The 21,760-nt window shown below is 48.1% G+C and overlaps 5 protein-coding genes across 5 annotated transcripts; 3 read left to right on the top strand and 2 right to left on the bottom strand.

Annotated features, from left to right (window-relative positions):
* Positions 1 to 1,296: 1,296 nt before the first annotated feature.
* LOC308230497 (uncharacterized protein) lies at positions 1,297 to 2,275 on the bottom strand (the record flags this gene model as incomplete). The annotated part of the gene is made up of 2 exons (XM_080635202.1): positions 2,206 to 2,275; positions 1,297 to 1,770 (listed from the first exon to the last, which is right to left on the bottom strand). The coding sequence occupies exon 2, from the start codon at positions 1,747 to 1,749 to the stop codon at positions 1,297 to 1,299; it is 453 nt and encodes a 150-aa protein (XP_080491328.1). The 5' UTR covers positions 1,750 to 1,770; positions 2,206 to 2,275.
* Positions 2,276 to 3,429: 1,154 nt separating this feature from the next.
* LOC308230498 (uncharacterized protein) lies at positions 3,430 to 4,086 on the top strand (the record flags this gene model as incomplete). The annotated part of the gene is made up of 2 exons (XM_080635203.1): positions 3,430 to 3,513; positions 3,634 to 4,086. The coding sequence occupies exon 2, from the start codon at positions 3,634 to 3,636 to the stop codon at positions 4,084 to 4,086; it is 453 nt and encodes a 150-aa protein (XP_080491329.1). The 5' UTR covers positions 3,430 to 3,513.
* Positions 4,087 to 6,431: 2,345 nt separating this feature from the next.
* LOC308230458 (uncharacterized protein) lies at positions 6,432 to 6,878 on the bottom strand (the record flags this gene model as incomplete). Its single annotated transcript, XM_080635185.1, has 1 exon — positions 6,432 to 6,878. The coding sequence occupies one exon, from the start codon at positions 6,876 to 6,878 to the stop codon at positions 6,432 to 6,434; it is 447 nt and encodes a 148-aa protein (XP_080491311.1).
* Positions 6,879 to 8,527: 1,649 nt separating this feature from the next.
* On the top strand, positions 8,528 to 9,208 carry LOC308230496 (uncharacterized protein; the record flags this gene model as incomplete). The annotated part of the gene is made up of 2 exons (XM_080635201.1): positions 8,528 to 8,611; positions 8,732 to 9,208. Exon 2 carries the CDS (start codon positions 8,732 to 8,734, stop codon positions 9,206 to 9,208), a length of 477 nt encoding a protein of 158 aa, XP_080491327.1. The 5' UTR covers positions 8,528 to 8,611.
* Positions 9,209 to 12,650: 3,442 nt separating this feature from the next.
* On the top strand, positions 12,651 to 13,289 carry LOC308230499 (claw keratin-like; the record flags this gene model as incomplete). Its single annotated transcript, XM_080635204.1, has 2 exons — positions 12,651 to 12,734; positions 12,855 to 13,289. Exon 2 carries the CDS (start codon positions 12,855 to 12,857, stop codon positions 13,287 to 13,289), a length of 435 nt encoding a protein of 144 aa, XP_080491330.1. The 5' UTR covers positions 12,651 to 12,734.
* Positions 13,290 to 21,760: the final 8,471 nt, after the last annotated feature.

Raw genomic sequence — 21,760 nt, 5'->3', positions numbered from 1 at the left:
CATTGAGATGGCTCCATTGGTATGCCAGTCCCAGGAGAGCTGGAGCTGCGGGCAGCTCGTGGAAATGGCCAGAGTGGGCAGCACACTCACTGCTGGTCCTTACAGTTCTTCCTGAGCTGCACAGTGCAGGAGCTTAAGGAGGGCAGAAACGAGGAAGGGAAAAAAGGATAAGCGGGGGTCAATGAACATGGGCATGGTGCCTGCTCTGGGCAATCCTCCCATAGCAACATGTGATTTCTGAGGGAAAGCAGGAGGAAGCCAAGCACTCCATGAAGGTCTCCATGAGAAACCCATGTGTGGGAACTGTGTAGGACACTCATGGGAAGCCATAATGCCACGTGGGTGTTCTGGGTTCAGCAGCAGCAGTCACTTTTTCTCCTTCTTAGTAGCTGGTGCAGTGCTGTGTTTTGACTTTCGGCCTGGGAATAATACTGATAAAGCCGATGTTTTCAGTTGCTGGTCAGAATGCTTACTCTGACCAAGGACTTTGTGAGTCTCATGCTCTGCCAGGGAGGACGGGAAGCCAGGAGGAAGCAGAGACAGGACACCTGACCCAAACTAGCCAAAGAGGTATTCCATACCACAGCACCTCGTGGCCAGGATGTAGAACTGAGAGTTCCTAGAAGGGATAGATCACTGCTGGGTGGGGGTGAGGTACCGATCGGTGAGGTGTTGTATTCTCTTCCCTTGTTATTTCCTTTATCATTATTATTGGTGGTAACAGTAGTGGTTTGTGTTATACCTTAGTTACTAAACTCTTCTTATCTCAACCCGTGGGAGTTGCATTCTTTCGATTCTCCTTCCCATCCCTCCAGGAGCAGGGGCAAGAAAGGGTGGGGGGAAGTAGACTGCATGGTTCTAATTTACAGCCTGTGCTTAAACAATGACAGTGCGATCTTGTGCATGGAGGAAGAATCAAATAAAACCAAGGGTCAGCACTGCGATGCAACACAGTTTTTATTGCAATTCAAGGGGGAAAGGAGTTGGGACAAGAACAGAGCCCTGAGCAAGGTCAGTCCACCACTGCTCCAGTGGGCAGAGCTAAAAAGGTCATCAACCATGCTGCAGGAGCAGGCACCTGGTGTGGGTCTCTGTCATCCAGCAGCAATGAGTCTTGCAGTTATTCTCAAGCAGAGCAGGAAGAAGGCAGAGCTGTGCTCCAACAAGCAAGAGGCGTCCAAGCTGTGGATCCCAGCAGTGCTGAAATTACATTCTTCTTTCGGGCATCATCATTTTGGGATGTGCCAGAGGCTTTCCTGGAGCTCTCGGTTGTCTGAGGCCAGCCCCAGGTGGGGCTTAGCAACTCCCACACCAACCACCAAAGGACCTGAGACCTCGGCCCCAGCCTCCATATCCACAGCCCCCAAAGCCTCCGTATCCACCAAAGCCTCCGTAGCCCCCAAAGCCTCCATAGCCTCCACAGCTACCATAGCCTCCATAGCCTCCATAGCCACCAAGGCCTCCATAGCCTCCATAGCCACCATAGCCCCCATAGCCTCCAAATCCACCATAGCCTCCATAACTGCCACCATAACCCCCGGCAATAGCAGGGACTCCAGCTGAGCCCACAACGCTGTGCTGAGGGAAGGAGCTGAGGATGGGTCCGGGGAAGGTGACCACCGAGGCCGGGGGCTGGATCACCACTGAGGAGCTCTGGCACTGACGCACGCAGGGCTCGTTGGTGGTGTCAGCCAGCGGGCACGGGGCAGCCACCCCACAGGAAGGGACGCACAGGCTGGAGCAGGACATTCTTCTCTTCAGAAGGTCAAGCTGCGGGAGAAGACAGAGTTACGGTGCCGTACATGGCCTGATGCCAGATCCCTCCTCACTCTCTTCTACTTGGAACCTCTGCTCCAGGACATTCCCTGGATCATCTCAAGCAGCCAGAGCAGAACCTGTTCCACAGTTTATATGGCTGCTGTAAACCCTTGCACTCCTCCATGCTCTATGAGTCTGACTTCCCCTTGGGAAAAAGACCCAACATCAAACACAGCTTTGATATCAGGAACCTCACAACGGACTTGGGTGCCTTCCAATATTTACAGATCTTACATTGAAGAATAAAATTCAAGCTCTTTCCTGTCTCTAAAAGAGCACCATCACATCCTATCTATTCTTATGAAAGCTGATGGAGAAGACAGCAAAGAGATGTTGACATGGACACACAGCTAAAGAAGAAGAGAAAGACATAAGTCTAGGACTTACCGCAATGATCAGGAGAGTCAAGAGGAAGAAGCTGGATAGGGAGCTGCAAAGCCCTCAGCTCTTTTATACATGTCCCACACAGCCTGGGGCGGTGGCCAGCGTCAGTGACAGAAGCCCCAGCTAATGATGAAATCAAGCGGTGAAGCCTCATGAAACAAAGTGTACACATCCTCACTGGGGAGAGTAGCGAGCAAACCTGCCCTGGAGAGCAAACAGGGAATGGGAGGGACAGACCATGACACGCCATGACATGAAAGACAAGGCGATGCTGTAGCTGACCTCATGGCACCAATAAACCCTGATCGGTCCCTAATCCTCCCGCTTTGCTCATGTGCTGGAGTCTTGGGCACCTTGCAGAAGTGCTTTGCAATCCTGGGCACAGCCATCACGCCTGTCATTACCCCTCTTTTACAAGGTGGTAAACAGAGGCACGGGGAGCTTGGGCAAAGGGAGAAGCCATTCCACATGCTTGGAATGACTTCTGATGATATGATACTTCCAGTACCCTTTTGGGGCAACAGTTCAGAACCATCCCTAAAGCTGGGCCACCTCCACAACCATGTTTATCAGGTTGCGACTGTGCCCTACCGGCCAAGAGCCATGTGAAGAGTTGGAGCTTCATTTGATGTGTGAGGTAGGAGACCTAAACGCTGGGATGTCAATTTACTTCTTAGGGAAGCAATGAGATCCAGCAGCAGAGTCATGGGTGAGAAGGAGACATGCACACAGGGACAGGAGGGCAGGAAGGAAAAAAGGAATCCCCCACCTTCTTTGGCCATGTGTCTGTGAGCACGGACCTCCTCAAGCCCTCTCTGCAGGGACTCAATTCCTTAACAGAACATTGGAGGCTGCTAACAGGGAGGCTGCTAACAGAGATGCTGATGAGCACCCACAGTGAGCCAGGGTGCACGTGGTCATGCTCCCCACAGGCCCAGGCATGCTGGGCACTACTGAATCTCTCAGTAATGGGCAGGCAAAGTGGGCGATTAATGACAGACCTGTGTTTATGAGTGATGCAAGGTCAGCTATAGCAGCACCTTGTCTATCATGGAATGTGCTGTGCCATATCCCGTCACACATCTCCACTCTAGGGTACAGTTGCATACCACTGACGTCAGTAAATAGGGATAAGAGTTATTTGTCTAATTATGCATATCATCAAGTTTGTTCATTGTCTTCCATGAGTATTTGCAGATTCTGCCTACACCCCCTGGCTGATGCCCCAGGCAGTCTGGGACATGTATAAAAGAGCTGAAGACTTCACAGCCTCTATCCAGATTCCTGCGCTTGACTCTCTTGATCAAACGGGTAAGTGCAACACTTGGGAGCCTCTTGCAGATCTCTCTCTGCCTCCCTTCGTAGAGTTTCTTGCCCTCACCCTTGCCTAATCCATGGTGCATTTTCCAGGACTCCGTGCCTGCCTGAAAGATGTCCTGCTCCAGCCTGTGCGTCCCTTCCTGTGGGGTGGCCGCCCCGTGCCCAGTGGCTGACACCACCAACGAGCCCTGCGTGCGTCAGTGCCAGAGCTCCTCAGTGGTGATCCAGCCCCCGGCCTCGGTGGTCACCTTCCCCGGACCCATCCTCAGCTCCTTCCCTCAGCACAGCGTTGTGGGCTCGGCTGGAGTCCCTGCCATTGCTGGGGGCTATGGTGGCAGTTATGGAGGCTATGGTGGATTTGGAGGCTACGGGGGCTATGGGGGCTACAGTGGCTATGGAGGCCTTGGTTTCTATGGAGGCTATGGAGGCTATGGTAGCTGTGGAGGCTATGGGGGCTTTGGCGGCTATGGAGGCTTTGGTGGCTATGGAGGCTTTGGGGGCTGTGGATATGGAGGCTGGGGCCGAGGTCTCAGGTCCTTCGGTGGTTGGTGTGGCAGCTGCTAAGCCGCACCCGCGTCCAGCCTCAGAAGACAGAGAGCTCCAGGAAAGCCTCTGGCACATCCCAACATGATGATGCCCAAAAGAAGAACATCCCTTCAGCACTGGTGGCATCAAGTTGGATGCCTCTTGCCTGGTGGAGCCCTACTCTCCCTCCCTTCTCCTCTGCTTCAGCACCCTTTTCACACACATTGCCCACTTATAAAAGAAACCCACACCAGGTGCCTGCTCCAGTGACGGGGCTGATGCTCTTTATAGTTCTGCCCATAGACTGGAGACCTTGGATGGCCTTGGTTGTGTTGCTGCACTTCTCCCATTTCCTTCCAAACCTCAGACTTCAATAAAAGCTATGTTGTATCGCAGTACCAACCTTTTGGTTTTTCTGATCCCTGTTGCTTCTTTCTCACATGCCCGAAACTTCTGGGCTTCTGGGGCTGGGCTACATGAATAACCCACAGTGGTGCTTTTGGGGTATTTGAGTGGCTTGCTCAGTGTGATTCGTACACTGATGACTGTCCCAACTGTGTCTTGTACAGGATGTCACTGTGAGCTTCCTCTGGTCTCCCTCCAGCAATAAATATAATACGTACCAAATGCCCTCTTGGAGGATGTGAAAGCACCACAGGTGTCTCTTGGACGGTCTTCCAGGTCCCCTGCAAAACTGGCATGATGCCATTGCCTCTCTTTGTCAGATTTGTATTGGCCACATTGGGCGGTCCAGGGAAATGGAGATTAAAACTCAGCTTCTGCAGTGCTGCTGCCACATGCTGGACATGTCCCTGTGCCCAGCCAAATATGGGTACTACTGTGAAAGTGTGTAATAGACACAGCCAAGTCTTCCCAAGTGTCCTCTCTGAGCCAGGATTTTCCACCTGTATCCAAGTTAAACGAAGCGTAAAGCTCTTTGAGAGGGAGGTTACACTGGCAACTCTGCCGAGATCCCTCCCTTCCCCAGGTAACTTCTCATAGTGGGATCCCAGGACTGCACACTGGTTTTGTACACAGACAGTTAAAGACAAAGCTATCAAGAAGGGCAAGTTGACAGCACGCTGGTCATTGCTGGGAAGCCCAGGTAAAGACATGGCCTCTGTCCCATATCTGCCCGGGTTTACCTGCACTTTCTCTCAGACACCTTCAATGTGGGGGCTGACGTGGTGTCCCCTGTGTGTCTGCTGTGGGCACCGTGGTGGAAGGGCATTTGGGTGATCCCATCTCTGCTGCCATATCTGGGTGCTTTTGGAGCCATTTGGCAGCACGGGCTAGATTGTGAGCCAGTGTGTGAGGAAGGGCAGGAAAAGGCAGCAAAGTCTTTTTCGGAGCACTGGCTATAGGAAGCCCTCCTGCTGTTCCGGAGAAGTTCTGGGTCTGCAGTGTGAGGTGGTTGACATGGCTGGGAAGAGATTCTGGAGGAGCAGTGAGGGGCAGATGGGGCCAAAAGTGCTCAGAGGAGCATGAGAAGATGGAGGAAACACTCTAGGTGAACATGGTGCCAGGTTGCAGGAATGTGGGGGTGATGGAGGAAAGGCATTTGGGGAGGTGCTGGCAATTGGTGGCACTCTTCTTTCAACCTGTGTTCTCACAAGTGACTCTGAGCCGGACCTCTACCGTTGAGATGGCTCCATTGGTATGCCAGTCCCAGGAGAGCTGGAGCTGCGGGCAGCTCGTGGGAATGGCCAGAGTGGGCAGCACACTCACTGCTGGCCCTTACAGTTCTTTCTGAGCTGCACAGTGCAGGAGCTTAAGGAGGCAGAAGCTGGGGAGGGAAAGAAGGATTAGCTGTGGTCCATGAACGTGAGCATGGTCCCTGCTCTGAGCAACCCTTCCGTAGCAACATGTGATTTCTGAGGGAAAGCAGGAGGAAGCCAAGCACTCCCCAAAGGTCTCCACGAGAAGGACATGGCAGGGAGCTGTCTGGGACACTCGTGGAAACCCATACTGCCACTTGGGATCTTCTGTATGGAGCAAGAATCAGATAAAACCAAGGGTCAGCACTGCGATGCAACACAGCTTTTATTGAATTTTCAGGGAGTTAGGAGTAGGGACAAGAGCAGAGCCTCAAGCAAGTTCAATCCACCCCTGCTGGCAGTGGGCAGAGTTCCAAAGGGCATCAACCATGCTGCAGGAGCAGGCACCTCGTGTGGGTCTCTGTCATCAGGGGGTAACAAGACTTGAGGGGATACTCAAGCAGAGCAGGAGGAAGGTAGAGTTGGGCTTCAAGAAGCAAGAGGCATCCAACCTCTAGATCCCAGCAGTGATGAAAGGAATGTTCTTCCTTTGGGCGTCATCATGTTGGCATATGCCATAGGCTTTCCAGGATCTCTCTATTGTCTGAGGCCAGACCTAGGTGGGGTTTAGCAACTTCCACAGCTGGCACCGAAGGACAGGAGACCTCGGCCCCAGCCGCCGTATCCTCCACAGCCACCAAAGCCTCCGTAACCCCCAAAGCCTCCGTAGCCACCAAAGCCTCCATAGCCTCTACAGCTACCGTAGCCTCCATAGCCCCCATAGCCACCAAGGCCTCCATAGCCGCCATAGCCACCATAACCTCCATAACCACCATAGCCACCGTAACTGCCTCCGTAGCCACCGGCAATGGCAGGGACTCCAGCTGAGCCCACAACGCTGTGCTGCGGGAAGGAGCTGAGGATGGGTCCCGGGAAGGTGACCACCGAGGCCGGGGGCTGGATCACCACTGAGGAGCTCTGGCACTGACGCACGCAGGGCTCATTGGTGGTGTCAGCCAGCGGGCACGGGGCGGCCACCCCGCAGGAAGGGACGCACAGGCTGGAGCAGGACATTCTTCTCTTCAGAAGGTCAAGCTGCGGGAGAAGACAAAGTTACGGTGCAGTACGAGGCCTGACAACAAATCCCTCCTCACTCTCTTGCGCCTGCAACCTCTGCTCCAGGACATGCTCTGATCATCTCAGGTAGGCAGAGCAAAAACCCATCCCATAGCTGGCATGCTGCTGTAAATCCCTTGCTCTCCTCCATGAATCCTCAGCCTGACTGCCACATAGGAAACAAGAAAAGTCCCTGCATCAAACGCAGATAAGACATCAATGCCCTCACAAGGGACTTGAGTGCATTGGTATACTCATACATCTGACCTAAGATCAAAATTCAGACATTTCCCTGTCTCTGATAGAGCACCATTGCATCCTATCCATTCTGTGGTGGAGAAGACAGCAAAGAGATGTTGACAAAGATACACAGCTGAAGAAACCAAGAAGGACTTGAGACTTGGACTTACCTGAATGGTCAGGAGAGTCAAGAGAAAGAAGCTGGATAGGGAGCTGCAAAGCCCTCAGCGCTTTTATACATGTCCCACACAGCCTGGGGCGGTGGCCAGTGTCAGCGACAGAAGCCCCAGCTAATGATGAAATCAAGCGGTGAAGCCTTATGAAGCAAAGTGAATCCATCCTCACTGGGGAGAGTAGCGAGCAAATGTGTCCTGGAGAGCAAAACCAGAATGGGAGGAACAGATCTTGACGCGCCATGACACGAATGACAAGGCGATGCTGTAGCTGACCTCATGGCACCAATAAACCCCGATCGGTCACTAATCTTCCCACTTGGCTCATGTGTTGGAGTCTTGGGCACCTTGCAGAAGTGCTTTGCAATCCTGGGCACAGCCATCACTCCTGGCATTACCTCTCTTTTACCTGGAGGTGAACAGCGGTACAGGCAGGTTAAGCAAAGGGAGAGGACATTCCACATGCTAAAGGCCCAATACATTCCAGTACCCTTTTGGGGCAGCAGTTCAGAACCATTCCTAAACCTGGGCCATCTCCATGACCTTGCTTATCAGGGTGTGACTGGTCCTTACCGACCAAGAACCATGGTAAGAGTAGGAGCTGCAGTTGCTGTGTGTGGGGAGAGCCACAGGCTGGGAGCTCAACACTGATGTGTTAGGGGAGCAGTGATATCCAACAGCAGGATCACGTGTGAGAGGGAGACATGCACAGAGGTTCAGGAGGGCAGGAAGGGAATCAGGACTCCCCCAGGTTCCTTGGCCACGTGTCTGTGAGAATGATCCGCGTCAAGCCCTCTTTGGAGGGATTCAGTTCCTCAACTGGACATCAAGGGCTGAGACAGGAGAGGGTGATGAGCACCTACAGCGAGCCAAGGTGCGCGTGGCCATGCTCCCCGCAGGCACTGTCGCGCTGGGCACTGCTGACTCACTCAGCAGTAGGTTGGCAAAGTGGGGGATTAATGACAGATCCGTGTTCACTGGTGCTGCAAGGTCAGCTACAGCAACAACTTTCCTATCATAGAATGTGCCATGCCATATCTCATCACCCATATGCCCTCCAGAGCACGTTCGCGCACCACTGACCCCAATGCAAAGGGCCAAAAGTTTCTAGTCTTAGTAGTTGCCTCATGAAGTTTATCCACTGGTTTCCATGTGTCCTTGGGGAATCTAACCACACCCCCTGGCTGATGCCCCAGGCAGTCTGGGACATGTATAAAAGAGCTGAAGGCTTCACAGCCTCTATCCAGATTCCTGCGCTTGACTCTCCTGATCAAACGGGTAAGTGCAGCTCTTGGGAGCCTCTTGCAGATCTCTCCCTGCCTCCCTTCATAGAGTTTCTTGCCCTCACCCTTGCCTAATCCGTGGTGCATTTTCCAGGACTCCGTGCCTGCCTGAAAGATGTCCTGCTCCAGCCTGTGCGTCCCTTCCTGCGGGGTGGCCGCCCCGTGCCCGCTGGCTGACACCATCAATGAGCCCTGCGTGCGTCAGTGCCAGAGCTCCTCAGTGGTGATCCAGCCCCCAGCCTCGGTGGTCACCTTCCCCGGACCCATCCTCAGCTCCTTCCCTCAGCACAGCGTTGTGGGCTCAGCAGGAGTCCCTGCCATTGCTGGGGGCTACGGCGGTAGTTTTGGAGGCTATGGTGGTTATGGCTATGGTGGCTATGGAGGCTACGGGGGCCTCGGTGGCTATGGAGGCTATGGTAGCTGTGGAGGCTATGGAGGCTTTGGCCGCTACGGAGGCTACGGGGGCTTTGGTGGCTATGGAGGCTGTGGAGGCTATGGAGGCTTTGGTGGCTATGGAGGCTTTGGGGGCTGTGGATATGGAGGCTGGGGACGAGGCCTCCTGTCCTTCGGTGCCAGCTGCGGGAGTTGCTAAGCCGCACGCAGGTCCAGCCTCAGAAAACAGAGAGCTCCAGGAAAGTCTCTGGCACATCCCGAAGTGATGATGCCCAAAGGAAGATCTTCCCTTCAGCACTTCCAGTTTTCAAAGCTTGGAAGCCTCCTGACAGCTTTTGTCCCAATTCTTTTTTCTTTTTCCTTATTTTCTGCTTGAGCATCCCTTTAAGACTCATTTTACTCTGATGACAGAGACTCACACCAGATGCCTGCTCCAGTGACAGGGCTGATGCTCTATGTAGTTCTGCCCGCAGCCCGGAGATGTTGGATGGCCTTGGTTGGGGCCCTGCTTTTTCCCCAATTAATTCCCCACCTCAAACTTCAATAAAAGCTGTGTTGCATCACAATGTTGTCCCTTTCTTTTTCCTGATCCTTTCTTCTTCTTTCCCACATGCCCTAAACCTCTGGGCTTCTTGGTCTTGGCTGCCTGAATTCCCCATGATTGTGCCCTTTTGTCATTTAGACAGTTTGTTCACTGCATTCTAACTGATGATGACTGTTCCATATCAGTCTTGTAGAGCACATCCCGGTGAGCTTCCTTTGGTCTCCCTCCTGCAATAAACACAATGTATTTCAAAGCCCACTTGGATGATAGGAAAGCACCATATCCTCTTGTAGAAGCTCTCCCAAATCCTCTACAAAACCAGCATGCTGCCATTGCCTCCTTTTGTTGGCTTCTTATTGGTTGCATTTGGAGGTCAAGGGAAATGGAGATTAAATTCATGCTTCTGCCATGTGCTGGCCGTGTCCCCTTCCCGAACTAGAGCTGTGGGCCAGTGAGAAGTGATGTGACACAGCCAAATCTTCACAAGTTTCCTCTCAGAGACACGGTTTCTCCATGGGTATCCAAGTCACGTGAAGCATAAAGCTCTTTGAACGGGAGTTTGTACTGCTGACTCTTCCAAGGTCCCTCCCTTCTCTGGATAACTTTTGATCTGGTTATCTTGGCACTGGACACTGTTTCTGCACAGAAACAGTTCCAGCCACAGCCACCAGGAAGTGTAGAATGGCAGCTCTTTGGTCACTGCTGGACAGCTCAGAAATAGTCCCTCATTTGCAATGTGAACAGAAAGATTTGGGAAAACAGCAGCATTATGGCAACAGCAGATATATTCTTCTTCCACTGCCAGAAGTGAAGTCTGCATGTCTTTCTTCTTGAGGCTGTGTTCCCGAATTTGAGGATTCCAGGTTGAGAGAAATGCAACACAATAAAGAATCATAGCTAGTTTATGAATACAGGGAAAATAATAGAGGTAACAAAAGATACAGTAAAGGATATCTCTGATGTTTAGTTATCTTACCAACCCCAAGGACCATGCAATGATGATCAGGAAACCAGCTTCGAGAAACACGATCACAGTGCAAGGTGGCAGGCTCAACTTTAGCAGGCATCCCCGCGGAGGCAACTTTGGCCTGGGTGGTATGAAGTTCTGGTTCCCCTCATCGCGTGAGGCTCTGGCTTTTATACTAACGAAAATGCACAATCATTCTGAACACAGGGAGCCAGCCTATGTCGGAGGAATTGGCCAGCAATATCTAGAAAGATCTTCAAAAGTCGGGACTTCTCCAGAGAGTTCTGAAGCAGAACTTTCTGGGGAGGAACCAAAGCGTACAAACAGTACTTTTCTATCTTTGTGTGTTTCACCATGGACCATTATCTATTGTTCCTGACACAGACTGTTTCCATCTCTGCCCATCCTCACATCTGGCCAGACCCCCCTGCAGTGACACTTGACCATAGAACAGGTTATGGCTCACATGGTGTACCCTGAGGGCACTGCGATGGAATAGGGTATTGAAGCAAGGCATCTGGGGAGATCCTGGGCATTGATGACACTCTCCCTCTTTGTTTCATGGCCTCCCAAGTGACTCTGAGCTGGGCCTTTGCTGTTTGGGTGGTTCCATTGGAGTCCCAATCCTGGGAGGCCAGGGGATGCAGGCAGCCCAAGGGAATGGCTTGAGTGGGCAGTAAACTCACTGCTGGTCCTAACACTTCTTCTTGGGCTACGCAGTGACAAAGCATAAGATGGGGAGAAGACAGGGAAGGCAAAGAGGGAAAAGCTTTGGTCAATGGGGATGAGCATAGTTCCTACTCTGGATAAACCTCACATAGCAAGATGTGATTCCTGAAGGAAAGCAGGTGGAAGCCAGGCAGATCTCAAATGTCTTCTTGAAAATCACCCTGACAAGAGTCATGACACATAGTGATGAGATACAAAGATATTCCTTTTCTTTGGGGACACTGGTATGCAAATGTGCCCTTGACAGAATGGGGGTGATGGGAGGGACTAACCATGTCATGCTCCATCCCTGGCAGTATTCAAGGCCAGGTTGGACAGATCTGGGGTGACATGGTCTAGTGTGAGGTGTCCCTGCCCATGGCAAGGAGGTTGGAAATAAATGATCTTAAGGTCCATTCCAACCCTAACTATTCTATGATTCTATGATTAGATGAAAGATACCACAGTAGCGGCTGTGCTTTGTCTTTTTGGTGGTGTGTGCCACTGTGTCCACTTTGCCTCCTAAGAACCATCAATAGCATCTTGCAGAATATAACTGTGCCAAGCTACACCAAGTTCAGCAGCCATCCAGCCACACTCTCAAAACCAGCAGTGCCCAGCATGCCTGTGCCTCCAGGCAATGTGGCCATATCAAACCTTGTAGAAGACCATGCTCACGGACATGAGGATAAACCAAATGACAGTGACCTGGCCCCAGTGCTGCGCTTCTGCCCCTTCATATATGTGTGTGTGTGTTTCCCCATCAGAGATCTCCCATGTGCTATCCCACTGTCTGCCCATTGCATCTCTTCCAGCCTGCTGTGTGTTTCCAGTTCTGCCATGCACCGGCACATCTCCTCCACTCTTTGCATGGCCACCAAGTGAAATCATGACCTAAAAATCCCACTGCTCTCTAGACTCTTAAGAGCTGGGCAATTCATAGACATGTCTATGGACCCACAGATCGTGACATGCACAGGTCTTGCTGCTCTGGGAGATGGAAGGGATGTCAATATCACCTCAAATGTGTTGAAAAGCTTCTCCATTTACCCAACATCTTGATGCCCCTGTTTACCAGCCTGTAAAAGAGAGGTAATGAGAGGCGTCATGGCTGTGCCCAGGATTGCAAAGCACTTCTGCAAGATGCTCAGGACTCTCCTACTGAGGCAAAGTGAGGGATTAGGAACAGAGCAAGGTTTATTGGGGTTTCTAATTCAGCTACAGCAGCACTTTGTGTTTCATGACAAGGTGTGTCAAGGTCTCGCCCTCCCATCAACCTTCTACACTCAGGAGACATTTGCACGCCAATGTCCCCATTGAAGAGGGATATAATTGTCTTGCATCATTTTCTGTTTCATGAAGCTTTTCCACTGAGTTTTATGAGACTGAGGGGTTCCTGCCCTCACGCCTGACCAATGCCCCAGGCAGTCTGGGACATGTATAAAAGAGCTGAAGGCTTCACAGCCTCTATCCAGATTCCTGCGCTTGACTCTCCTGATCAAACGGGTAAGTGCAGCTCTTGGGAGCCTCTTGCAGATCTCTCCCTGCCTCCCTTCATAGAGTTTCTTGCCCTCACCCTTGCCTAATCCATGGTGCATTTTCCAGGACTCCGTGCCTGCCTGAAAGATGTCCTGCTCCAGCCTGTGTGCCCCTTCCTGTGGGGTGGCCGCCCCGTGCCCAGTGGCTGACACCACCAATGAGCCCTGCGTGCGTCAGTGCCAGAGCTCCACAGTGGTGATCCAGCCCCCAGCCACGGTGGTCACCTTCCCCGGACCCATCCTCAGCTCCTTCCCTCAGCACAGCGTTGTGGGCTCGGCTGGAGTCCCTGCCATTGCTGGGGGCTATGGTGGCAGTTATGGAGGCCTTGGTGGCTATGGAGGTTATGGTGGCTATGGGGGCTATGGAGGCTATGGAGGCTATGGAGGCTACGGTGGCTATGGAGGCTACGGTAGCTGTGGAGGCTATGGAGGCTTTGGCGGCTATGGAGGCTTTGGGGGCTGTGGATATGGAGGCTGGCGTCGAGGCCGCTCATATCTCAGTGGCAACTGCGGAATCTGCTAACCACACACCAGGTACGGCCACAGACATGGGAGAGCTTCAGAAGATATCCTGGCACATCCCTATATGATGCTCTGTGGAGGAACATTTCTTTGGCACTTCTGGGATCCAGAGCTTGGAAGTCTCTGGTCTGCTTGAAGCCCAACTCTGCCTTCCTCCTCCCCTGCTTGAGTTTCACTTCAGGACTTGCTGTCCCCTGACATCGCAGCCCCATGCTGCACGCCTGCTCCTGACGCATAGTTGATGTTAATTTTTGATGTGCCCACAGCCAGGAGACAGAGGAAGCCCTTTTCCAGGGCCCTGCTCTGCTCCCCACTCCTTCCCCCTTTAAACTGCAATAAAAGCTGTGTTGCATCGCAGTGTCTGCCCTTGGCTTCATTTCTTCTTTTCCCCACAGACATTACGCCAAGTAGTTTCCTTTGCTCCCTGGGCCACCTTGCAAAGGCCCACGTGGGGCCTTGTCAGGGTCATCTGCAGGACCTGTCTCACCCATCCCAAGCACCTCCTCATACTCCTTCCCTCCACTGCCTCCATGTTCCTGCATCCCTGCACTAAGTTCACCCCCACCACATAGAATGTGGCTAAGAAAAAGTGCAGGGAAACCTGGGTAGTTATGGGACAGATGACCCTTTTTATCCTGGTCTCTCCAGCAATGATCAGTGTGCTGCCACATTGCCCTTGCTGATGGCTTTGACTGGAACTGTCTGTTTGCAAGACCAATGTGCAGTGCTGGAGTAACACGATGAGAAGTTAATTGGGGAAGGGAGAGACCTCTGACAGACTCCCTTGTTGCAGCGCACAACAAACAGGCCCATTGTAAAGGATAGCTTTTGAAGGAAAATATATGGGCGAATTTATTTATTGCTTTGTGGTTCTTCTTTGAAACAGAAGCATGCAATGTCATCACTTTTTACAACACTAGATAGTCTGGGAATTTCAAAGAACTCAGATGCTCATAGCTATATTTACAGTTTGTTATTAATCCATTTAAACTTTTATCAGGAGTTTCTTTATGGAATAATAGTCACTCCAAATGTACAAGTTGAGACATTTCAATGTATGCTTTAGTCAGAGATTTTATAGCCTTCAAATGTTTCATTCAAATGTGGCCCTGTACAAACAACTCTAGTAGATCCTGCAATTAGTTACTTTGCTTTCTAATCCCAGAAATTTGGATTTCTTTCTGGTCTTATCTGAAGATGATATCCTGGAGTGAAAGAAACATACATCTGTGAGGCATTCCATGGATTTCTAACTCTTTCTTTTAACTAGGCCACGTGTTAAAGCAGCGAAGTCCCTAAGCAGTCTGTAGGACTACTGAGATATTAGGAATCCTTTTAAGCTGATATTGTCTCTTACTTGTGCATTCTGAGAGATATAATACTTTCCAATTTTTACTTAGTAACTTCCCTATGAACACACCTCCTCAGAAGGAATGAGAAAGCTCCATCCCAAAAAGTGCTGGTGGTGAAACTCGGTGCAAAGGTTTTCAATGAATTTTGTATTATAGCACAATTGAGCTCTGTTCCTCATGTGAGACTGACATCAAAGGGCAGCTGTGTGTGTTCAAAGGACAGTAATTACATTCACAATAAAGGTTCTAGGGTTTAATAGAGATTCCAAAGCACTTCACCGGCTGTTACATGCCTAGACTGCATTACAGCATCATACTAATAAGAGGTTACTCCTGCTGCCAGTTAGGTCCTTCAGTCATGAATAATAAAGTCACTGCAGACTTGGGCAATGGATCTCACCCTGTGATTGTGCAGCTTGGGAACTTCATGCCATTTCATTGTCGTTCAAATGGAACCTTACAGTAACACTTACAATTAGGTGAATGGAAAGAGTGCAGTTTTCTGCTCTATAACAGAACCAGATCTCTAAACCCAGAAGTCATCCCAGACATTGCCAGCACAAAAGCTCTTGAGAAATAGTGATTCTCTCCCAACTTCTTAGCTTATTCCTCAGTTATATTGAGTTTTCCTTCAACCATTCAAAAGTGCATTTGCAAATCACTAAGATGTGGTGCTGTCATGTCCAGTGTATGCACACACACTGTGATGCTGAAGTTAATATTTCCAAATCCTTCCTAGGAATTTCCAGAATGGGTGGCTTCATTTTCTGAGATTTTACTGAGTTTTTAGTTGGCAAAATGTGTGCTCAGGTTCAGCTGACATGCATAAGAGCTACAGGGTGCAGTATGTCATCGTAAAATGCATCAAGCAGGGAACAAAAATCTGTGTACATCCAAATGAGAATAACAAAAACAGGGCCATGTAATGATGCTATAACATTTTTAATAAGAATAAAGCTAACAGTTACAATCTAAAATAATACAAGAAGCAGAAGCAGAAAGAATGCATACAGAGATTTTATCTGCAGAAGATCTGGTTTCATTAGTACTATTTTTGCTGCTACAGCTGTAGCATTGGACTATTAATTTCCATTTTCAACCTTTTGCACTTGCTTTCAGTCCAGTGAAACAAATCGGATCAGATGATTTACTGTTTCTTTGGTACAGCTTCAAAAGCAGTTAAGTCAAAAACATATCCATAGGAAGGCTAGTGCAAGTACACTCCAGATTTCATTAATGTTAGCTGGGAAAGAGACAGAAGTCAGTTAAGAAGTTGTTCATCCATGTTAAGCCCGGCTTCCTTTACACCACCAAACTCATGGAGGGTTAAGAAGTCTGTAGGAAAGAAGGAAGACATTTTAGAAGCACACTGCAGAAGTTTTACAGAAACACTGATCTCTCCAAAATACTACAGCTTTCAGTTATAGTCCTGGACTCAGAGCTTCTGCAAACCCTCCCTTTTAAGAGCAGCCATGAATTCAGTGTTTAATTCTCACTCCTTGTTTTCCATTATATCCTTCTTGATTTAGCAGGGGTAGCAGCTCCCATAGCTGTATCTACGGGTGTAGCAAGAGGAGTAGGGGTAGCAGTAGCGGGAGCTATAGTAAGGGTAGCAGTCACGGTAACCACACAGACTTCCATAGCTCCGGTAGCCACAGGGGCTCCCACAGTCGTAGGTCCGGTAGCTGCAGGGGCTTCCACAGTCATAGCTCCTGTAGGCGTACACGGTCCCGTAGTTGCAGGGTGAGTAGCAGGAATCCTCACACTGGGTCTGGTAGCAGAAAGTCATCTTGGTGTGATGGAGGGAGGCAAGCCTAAAACACCATAGGGAAGGAAAAGCCTGTAAGACAATGCTCCCAACAGCAAGTAAAACCCAAATAAACGCTGCAAGCATGCAGGGAAGAAAGAGCCAGCAAACCCAGGCATATTGCCTGACACTATTGTTCTATCTTTGTTTTTAGTGCCAGGTCTTCCCCATAATCCTCTGTCCTGACCAGCCTTTGTGAGCTTTGCTGCACATCCCCACTGGCTGCACGCCTGGATCATGATGGGAGATGTGATTGCGAATCGCGATGCCTGTGTCAAAAGGAAGCTGTCAGGAAATAAGCTGGAAAATCCTTAATAGCTGTAGAGAGATGAAGACTTAAAGGGAAAAGAGGGATATGTGCAGAATTGTCACAGTTTCAAACTCTGAAATACCAAAGAAAACCCAGGCAGGAAAAAATATCTTACATATAAATAAATCCCATCAAATCACAACCCTAATTCCCAGTGAATTAATCTACAACACTCATAGATTGGTAACTGGAAGGGGGGGAAGAGAGGGAAAATTTTATCATTATTCCCTAGGTTTCCTAAATCTATTCCAACTTACCCACTCTGCAATGAGAATAAGGCAGGAGAAGCGAATGCATTATCCTCGGTGGTTTGGGGTTTTTATAGAGCTCCTAGTCCCGCCCCATGCATGAAAGGGTCCAATTACCATACACATTTTGCTTCCTTCATGACTCCTTCTCATTGATATACCGGTTCTCCCCAGGGTTTCTGATTATTGGTCCAGCACTGTGACATATAGGCTACACCCTCCAGGTTTCTTTCATCTCAAAACTACCAGGGCAATTAAGCCTTGGTATCATCGTGCTGAATTCACTTCTTCAGTCCAGCAACATATGCAAAGATGTATAAATTGCCAAACTTCATTTTTGGCAGACTGGCCTCACTGTGCATGTTGGTCCATGTGCTTTTTGGTACAGGTTTTTTTCCTGAAATGCTTGTTGGAGGGGGAGCCTCTCATTTTCATGTATTTAATAATTTCAATGATGAGTGAAACAGCACGTTCCTACCAATTCCTTCCAATATTTCCTGTGACTAGCAAAGCGGCTAAGACCTTTGCATTGATGCTGTCATGGAATATGATATTGCTGTGCTCATTGATTCAGCTAGAAAATTGGTGTAGAAGCATTAAAAAGGCATGTATATGACGTATTTTCTGAGAAAACACCTTTCCAAGACTCAGTTCTGCAGCTATAAATTACATCCTTAATAAAGCCTAGAAACAGGATAACGTGATACACGTTTTTAGAAACTGTGTTACATAATGCTGGGGCGTTTTCCACTAACATAGTATTAATATTTAAATAATAAATCTCTTTGTACATGTGAATCTTTAATAAGTATTAATGAAGGCTTTGATATTCAAAATTTTGAGAAAGGCCCTGAACGTCTGACATGTCTGTTATTATCCTTCCCTTAGATGCAAGTAAACAGCAGTGTTTTGAGGTGAAGGTCAACAGAGAAGACCAGGACGTTGCTGCTTTACCAGGTCACATCCACAGGGCTCAGCATTATTCACCGTCATTAACAACATTAAGTTAAACACCTCAACAACATTAAGAAAAGGTCATGTTAAACTATATTTAGCAGTTGGGGGACTCCTTACGAAAACTTCAGTTATTACACATATATGCTCCTGTTAGGCTTATCTTGTTCTTTTGTAACGAACGCCTGAGTGAATCATTTCTGATCTAAGCATAAACAATCTCTAAGGAGATATTTCTGGATCCATAAAACTTGCCTAGATTGCGTTGACTCTCCAGGAGCCTGAATTTGTTAGTTTATTTAATATATTATTCAATTTAAAATTTAAAATATCCTTTAGATTGATTATTTATTGCTACCTGTTTCAGGGATCTCATAAAGTCTTGTCAGTGACTTTAATCTATTCAGATCTATTTCCACTGTTCTTACACCGAAAAAGACTCCAGTTTCCTTCTATGCAGACAAAGGAGTTGACTGTTGAACTTTGGCAAAAGTAATTGATAGAGCATTTCTAGCAGGCAAATCTACATGACTTTCCTGTGAAGGTCACAATAAACAGTTAACATGTCCATGCATGTTGATTGCAGCAAGGTGCAGACCAGACATGTCCTCTAATCCAACCACCTTTCTTGTACTTCTGTTATTGAGTTGGATATAACACAAATGATATTATAAATACAAATACTGCTAATATTCTGACCTAAAAATGTAATTTTGAAATTAAAAAAAGAGGAAAAAAAAAAAAGAACAACCGAACAAGAAATGCTTTCTAGGGATTATTAATTCTGAAAAAAAAAAAACCAAACCTGAAATTCCTCCTTCCTCAAGCCAATCCAGAGTCATTGCAGGCTTCATAGACTGAAATTCATCCATTCCTCTAAAATTGGGATTGTGAGCATCAATCAATTCTGCTCTCAATATCCTTCCTTCCCTTTCCTGTTATAACTCAGATTTCACCACACTAATTCTACAAATATAATTCACCCAGGAAGTCTGAACATGAAAGAAAACTGCAATGCAATGTCATACTTTTGGAAGCCAAGAACTGACTAATGATCACAAACCAAGGAAAACAATTACATCAACTGAAGGAGTGACGTGCATAAGTAAATTTGTTTTGTGATGAATAGGAGTTTAAAGCACAGTAGGCTTAGTCAGATAAATATATAAAAGGGAGAGAAATTCAACACTCTCTACTAGCATCTTCGGACTTACGTTCTCACTGAACTTGGTAAGTCAGACTTACTACAATGTCTTTATTTCTGTGTAGATGCTGTGTTTTTACTATATTGCTATACAGACAGCAGTTATACTTTAAAAGCAAAGGCTTTTTCCAGAAAAGGCTGTGATTTCACAGCAAGCACAATCCATTTTGTTTAAAATGGGATATATGCCTACGTAAGTTTAGAAGATTGTGTCAACTAGCAATGCACTGTGAGAAATTATCTTTATTTATGATATACTGAAGCCTTTGAGGCTTCTTTATTATGAAGCAGGAAATGTATTACATGTTTTTTCATTATTTTGAACAAAAAGCAAGTATTTAAGGCATGGTCACGGGTTCAAACAAACAAGCTGCTTTTTTCATCAGATCATTGCACAAGAAGAGGATTTCTTCTGTGGTGTCTTGTCTCAATGGCAAGAACTGACAGAATTCATTCCTAATCTAGTGTCTGTTCATTGATGGTTTTTAGAGAAACGTCAGACACTGATACAAGCTAATCCTAGCAAGATCCTATTTCATATACTATTTGAAAACAGACTGCCGAATCTAAGCAATGGTAACAAGCAGGATAAAATATTTTTATGGCAAAACCAAGGAGGAAAACCAGAAAGGAGTGAGCTGGGCAAGGAGTCAGGGTATAGCTTTGAATGGAGGTGTTGGACTAGTTCCTATGTTCGCACTTCTTTCCTCCCTCTTACTTATACTTACATAGGTTTTTCTAGAAGCAGCAAGCATCTGCTTGGTCTCTGGAGCAGACTTTATCTTCTCTTCTGCTGTGTTTCAGACTTGCCTCCCCATCCATCACACCAAGATGACTTTCTGCTACCAGACCCAGTGTGAGGATTCCTGCTACCCACCCTGCAACTACGGGACCGTGTACACCTACAGGAGCTACGACTGTGGAAGCCCCTGCAGCTACCGGACCTACGACTGTGGGAGCCCCTGTGGCTACCAGAGCTATGGAAGTCTGTGTGGTTACCGTGACTGCTACCCCTTCTACAGCTCTCGCTGCTGCTACCCCTACTCTTCTCGCTACATCCGTAGATACAACTATGGGAGCTGCTACCCCTGCTAAACCCAGCCGTAGAACAACCAGATAGGAAATGAAAGGCAAAATAGTAATGTGTGAATTTGACCTTTGCTAAGCTTCTGTGACAGCTACTGCAGTCAGAAATGGTCCTGAGTGCTTAGCACCTCTTTTCAATGTCTGCAGCTACTTTGAGTAACTTGCTATTAGGGTGAACTCTTCCTTCATAACCTTTGGATGTACTTTGTAGTTTGATGTGTAGCTTTACAACAGAAGATGCAGAGAGGAGAAGACACCTCGTCTTGCCATATGGTGTGCTGACAGCTCTGCTCCTCGCCAACCACCATAGTGCCAAAAGCATCTACTGTGCAATCTTGTGACTCTGTTTAAAGGATGTGTGAATCCCTGAATGCTTCTCTTTACTACTACAAGCTGTAACTGCCTCTCACTCTCATTAAAAGATCTTGCATCACAATATTTTTTGTTATATGTTTTTCTTTTATATTTGACTTTACTAATTATTTACCTGAAACATGGCAAAAAAGGAGGCACAAACTTCTCACATCTGCAGTTTCAAGCATCCTGTAGAATCTGAGGTTGTACAGAGGATGTACTGAGCACTTAAATTTCTGTCTCCTCCAGGACAGTCCTGAAAACTCATGTCTGCCATGTCCTAATTCTGCCCCTCTTCCACTAAACACACCAAAACACTGTTCATTTCCAAAATACTAACTTAGAAATACAAAGATTAAAGAAAATTAAATCAGTGCTTACCAACTACATTCCAGCCCAAGTTATGTTTTTATTTGAGGATCCAAAATGCACTGAGACCCAAAATGCTGGACTCCCTCGGCTTTCTGCAGCTCTAAGTAGGTACCTAATATGAGAACACACAGGAGCTCACATTCATCTCTTCCCAATGTGTTTCAAGGTTTCAATATTGCTGTTTCTCCACCAGCGATTACTTTGCACAGTTGGGCTGCATCCCCAGCAGCATGAGCAGCAGGCTGAGGAAGGGGATTCTCCTCCTCTACTCCACTCTGGTGAAACACACACACACACATACACCTGCAGCTCTACATTGAGCTCTGGGGCATCAGCATAAGAAGGACATGGAGTTTTAAGGTGCCTTCTAACGCAAACCATTCTAGTATTATATGACTCTATGATGTCCTGTGAATGAGCTGTGAGATCAGTCCTTCCTACCACTGCCCTGGCTGGGCTGGCTTTCTGGCATGCATCCTGTAATCATCTGCCAGCCTTCACCATCAGCAAAAACTGTTCTACAAAGGAAGAGCAGAAGCATGCAGATTCCAGATAAGGAGAGGCTTGGAGTGGAAACCTCTTCCTCCTCGTAATTACCAAGAGGACATGTGATAGGGAGAAGGAAGAGTTGCTTAAACAAAAGTGGCTACCAGCTTGATGACAAAGGGGTGAACCTACCAGGACTGTTCCCAGGCAGGAGCCATCTGGAGCTACAAGAATACTGAGTTTTGCAAGTGATTTCCAACAGGAAATGCTCCTTCTCCTGGTCTGCAGGAGCTTCAGTT

Source organism: Psittacula echo (genome assembly GCF_963264785.1).
Source record: "Psittacula echo genome assembly, chromosome: 26".
NCBI lineage: Eukaryota > Metazoa > Chordata > Aves > Psittaciformes > Psittacidae > Psittacula > Psittacula echo.
Note: the sequence above shows the minus strand (reverse complement) of the source record. Positions and strands in the feature narration are given on the sequence as shown.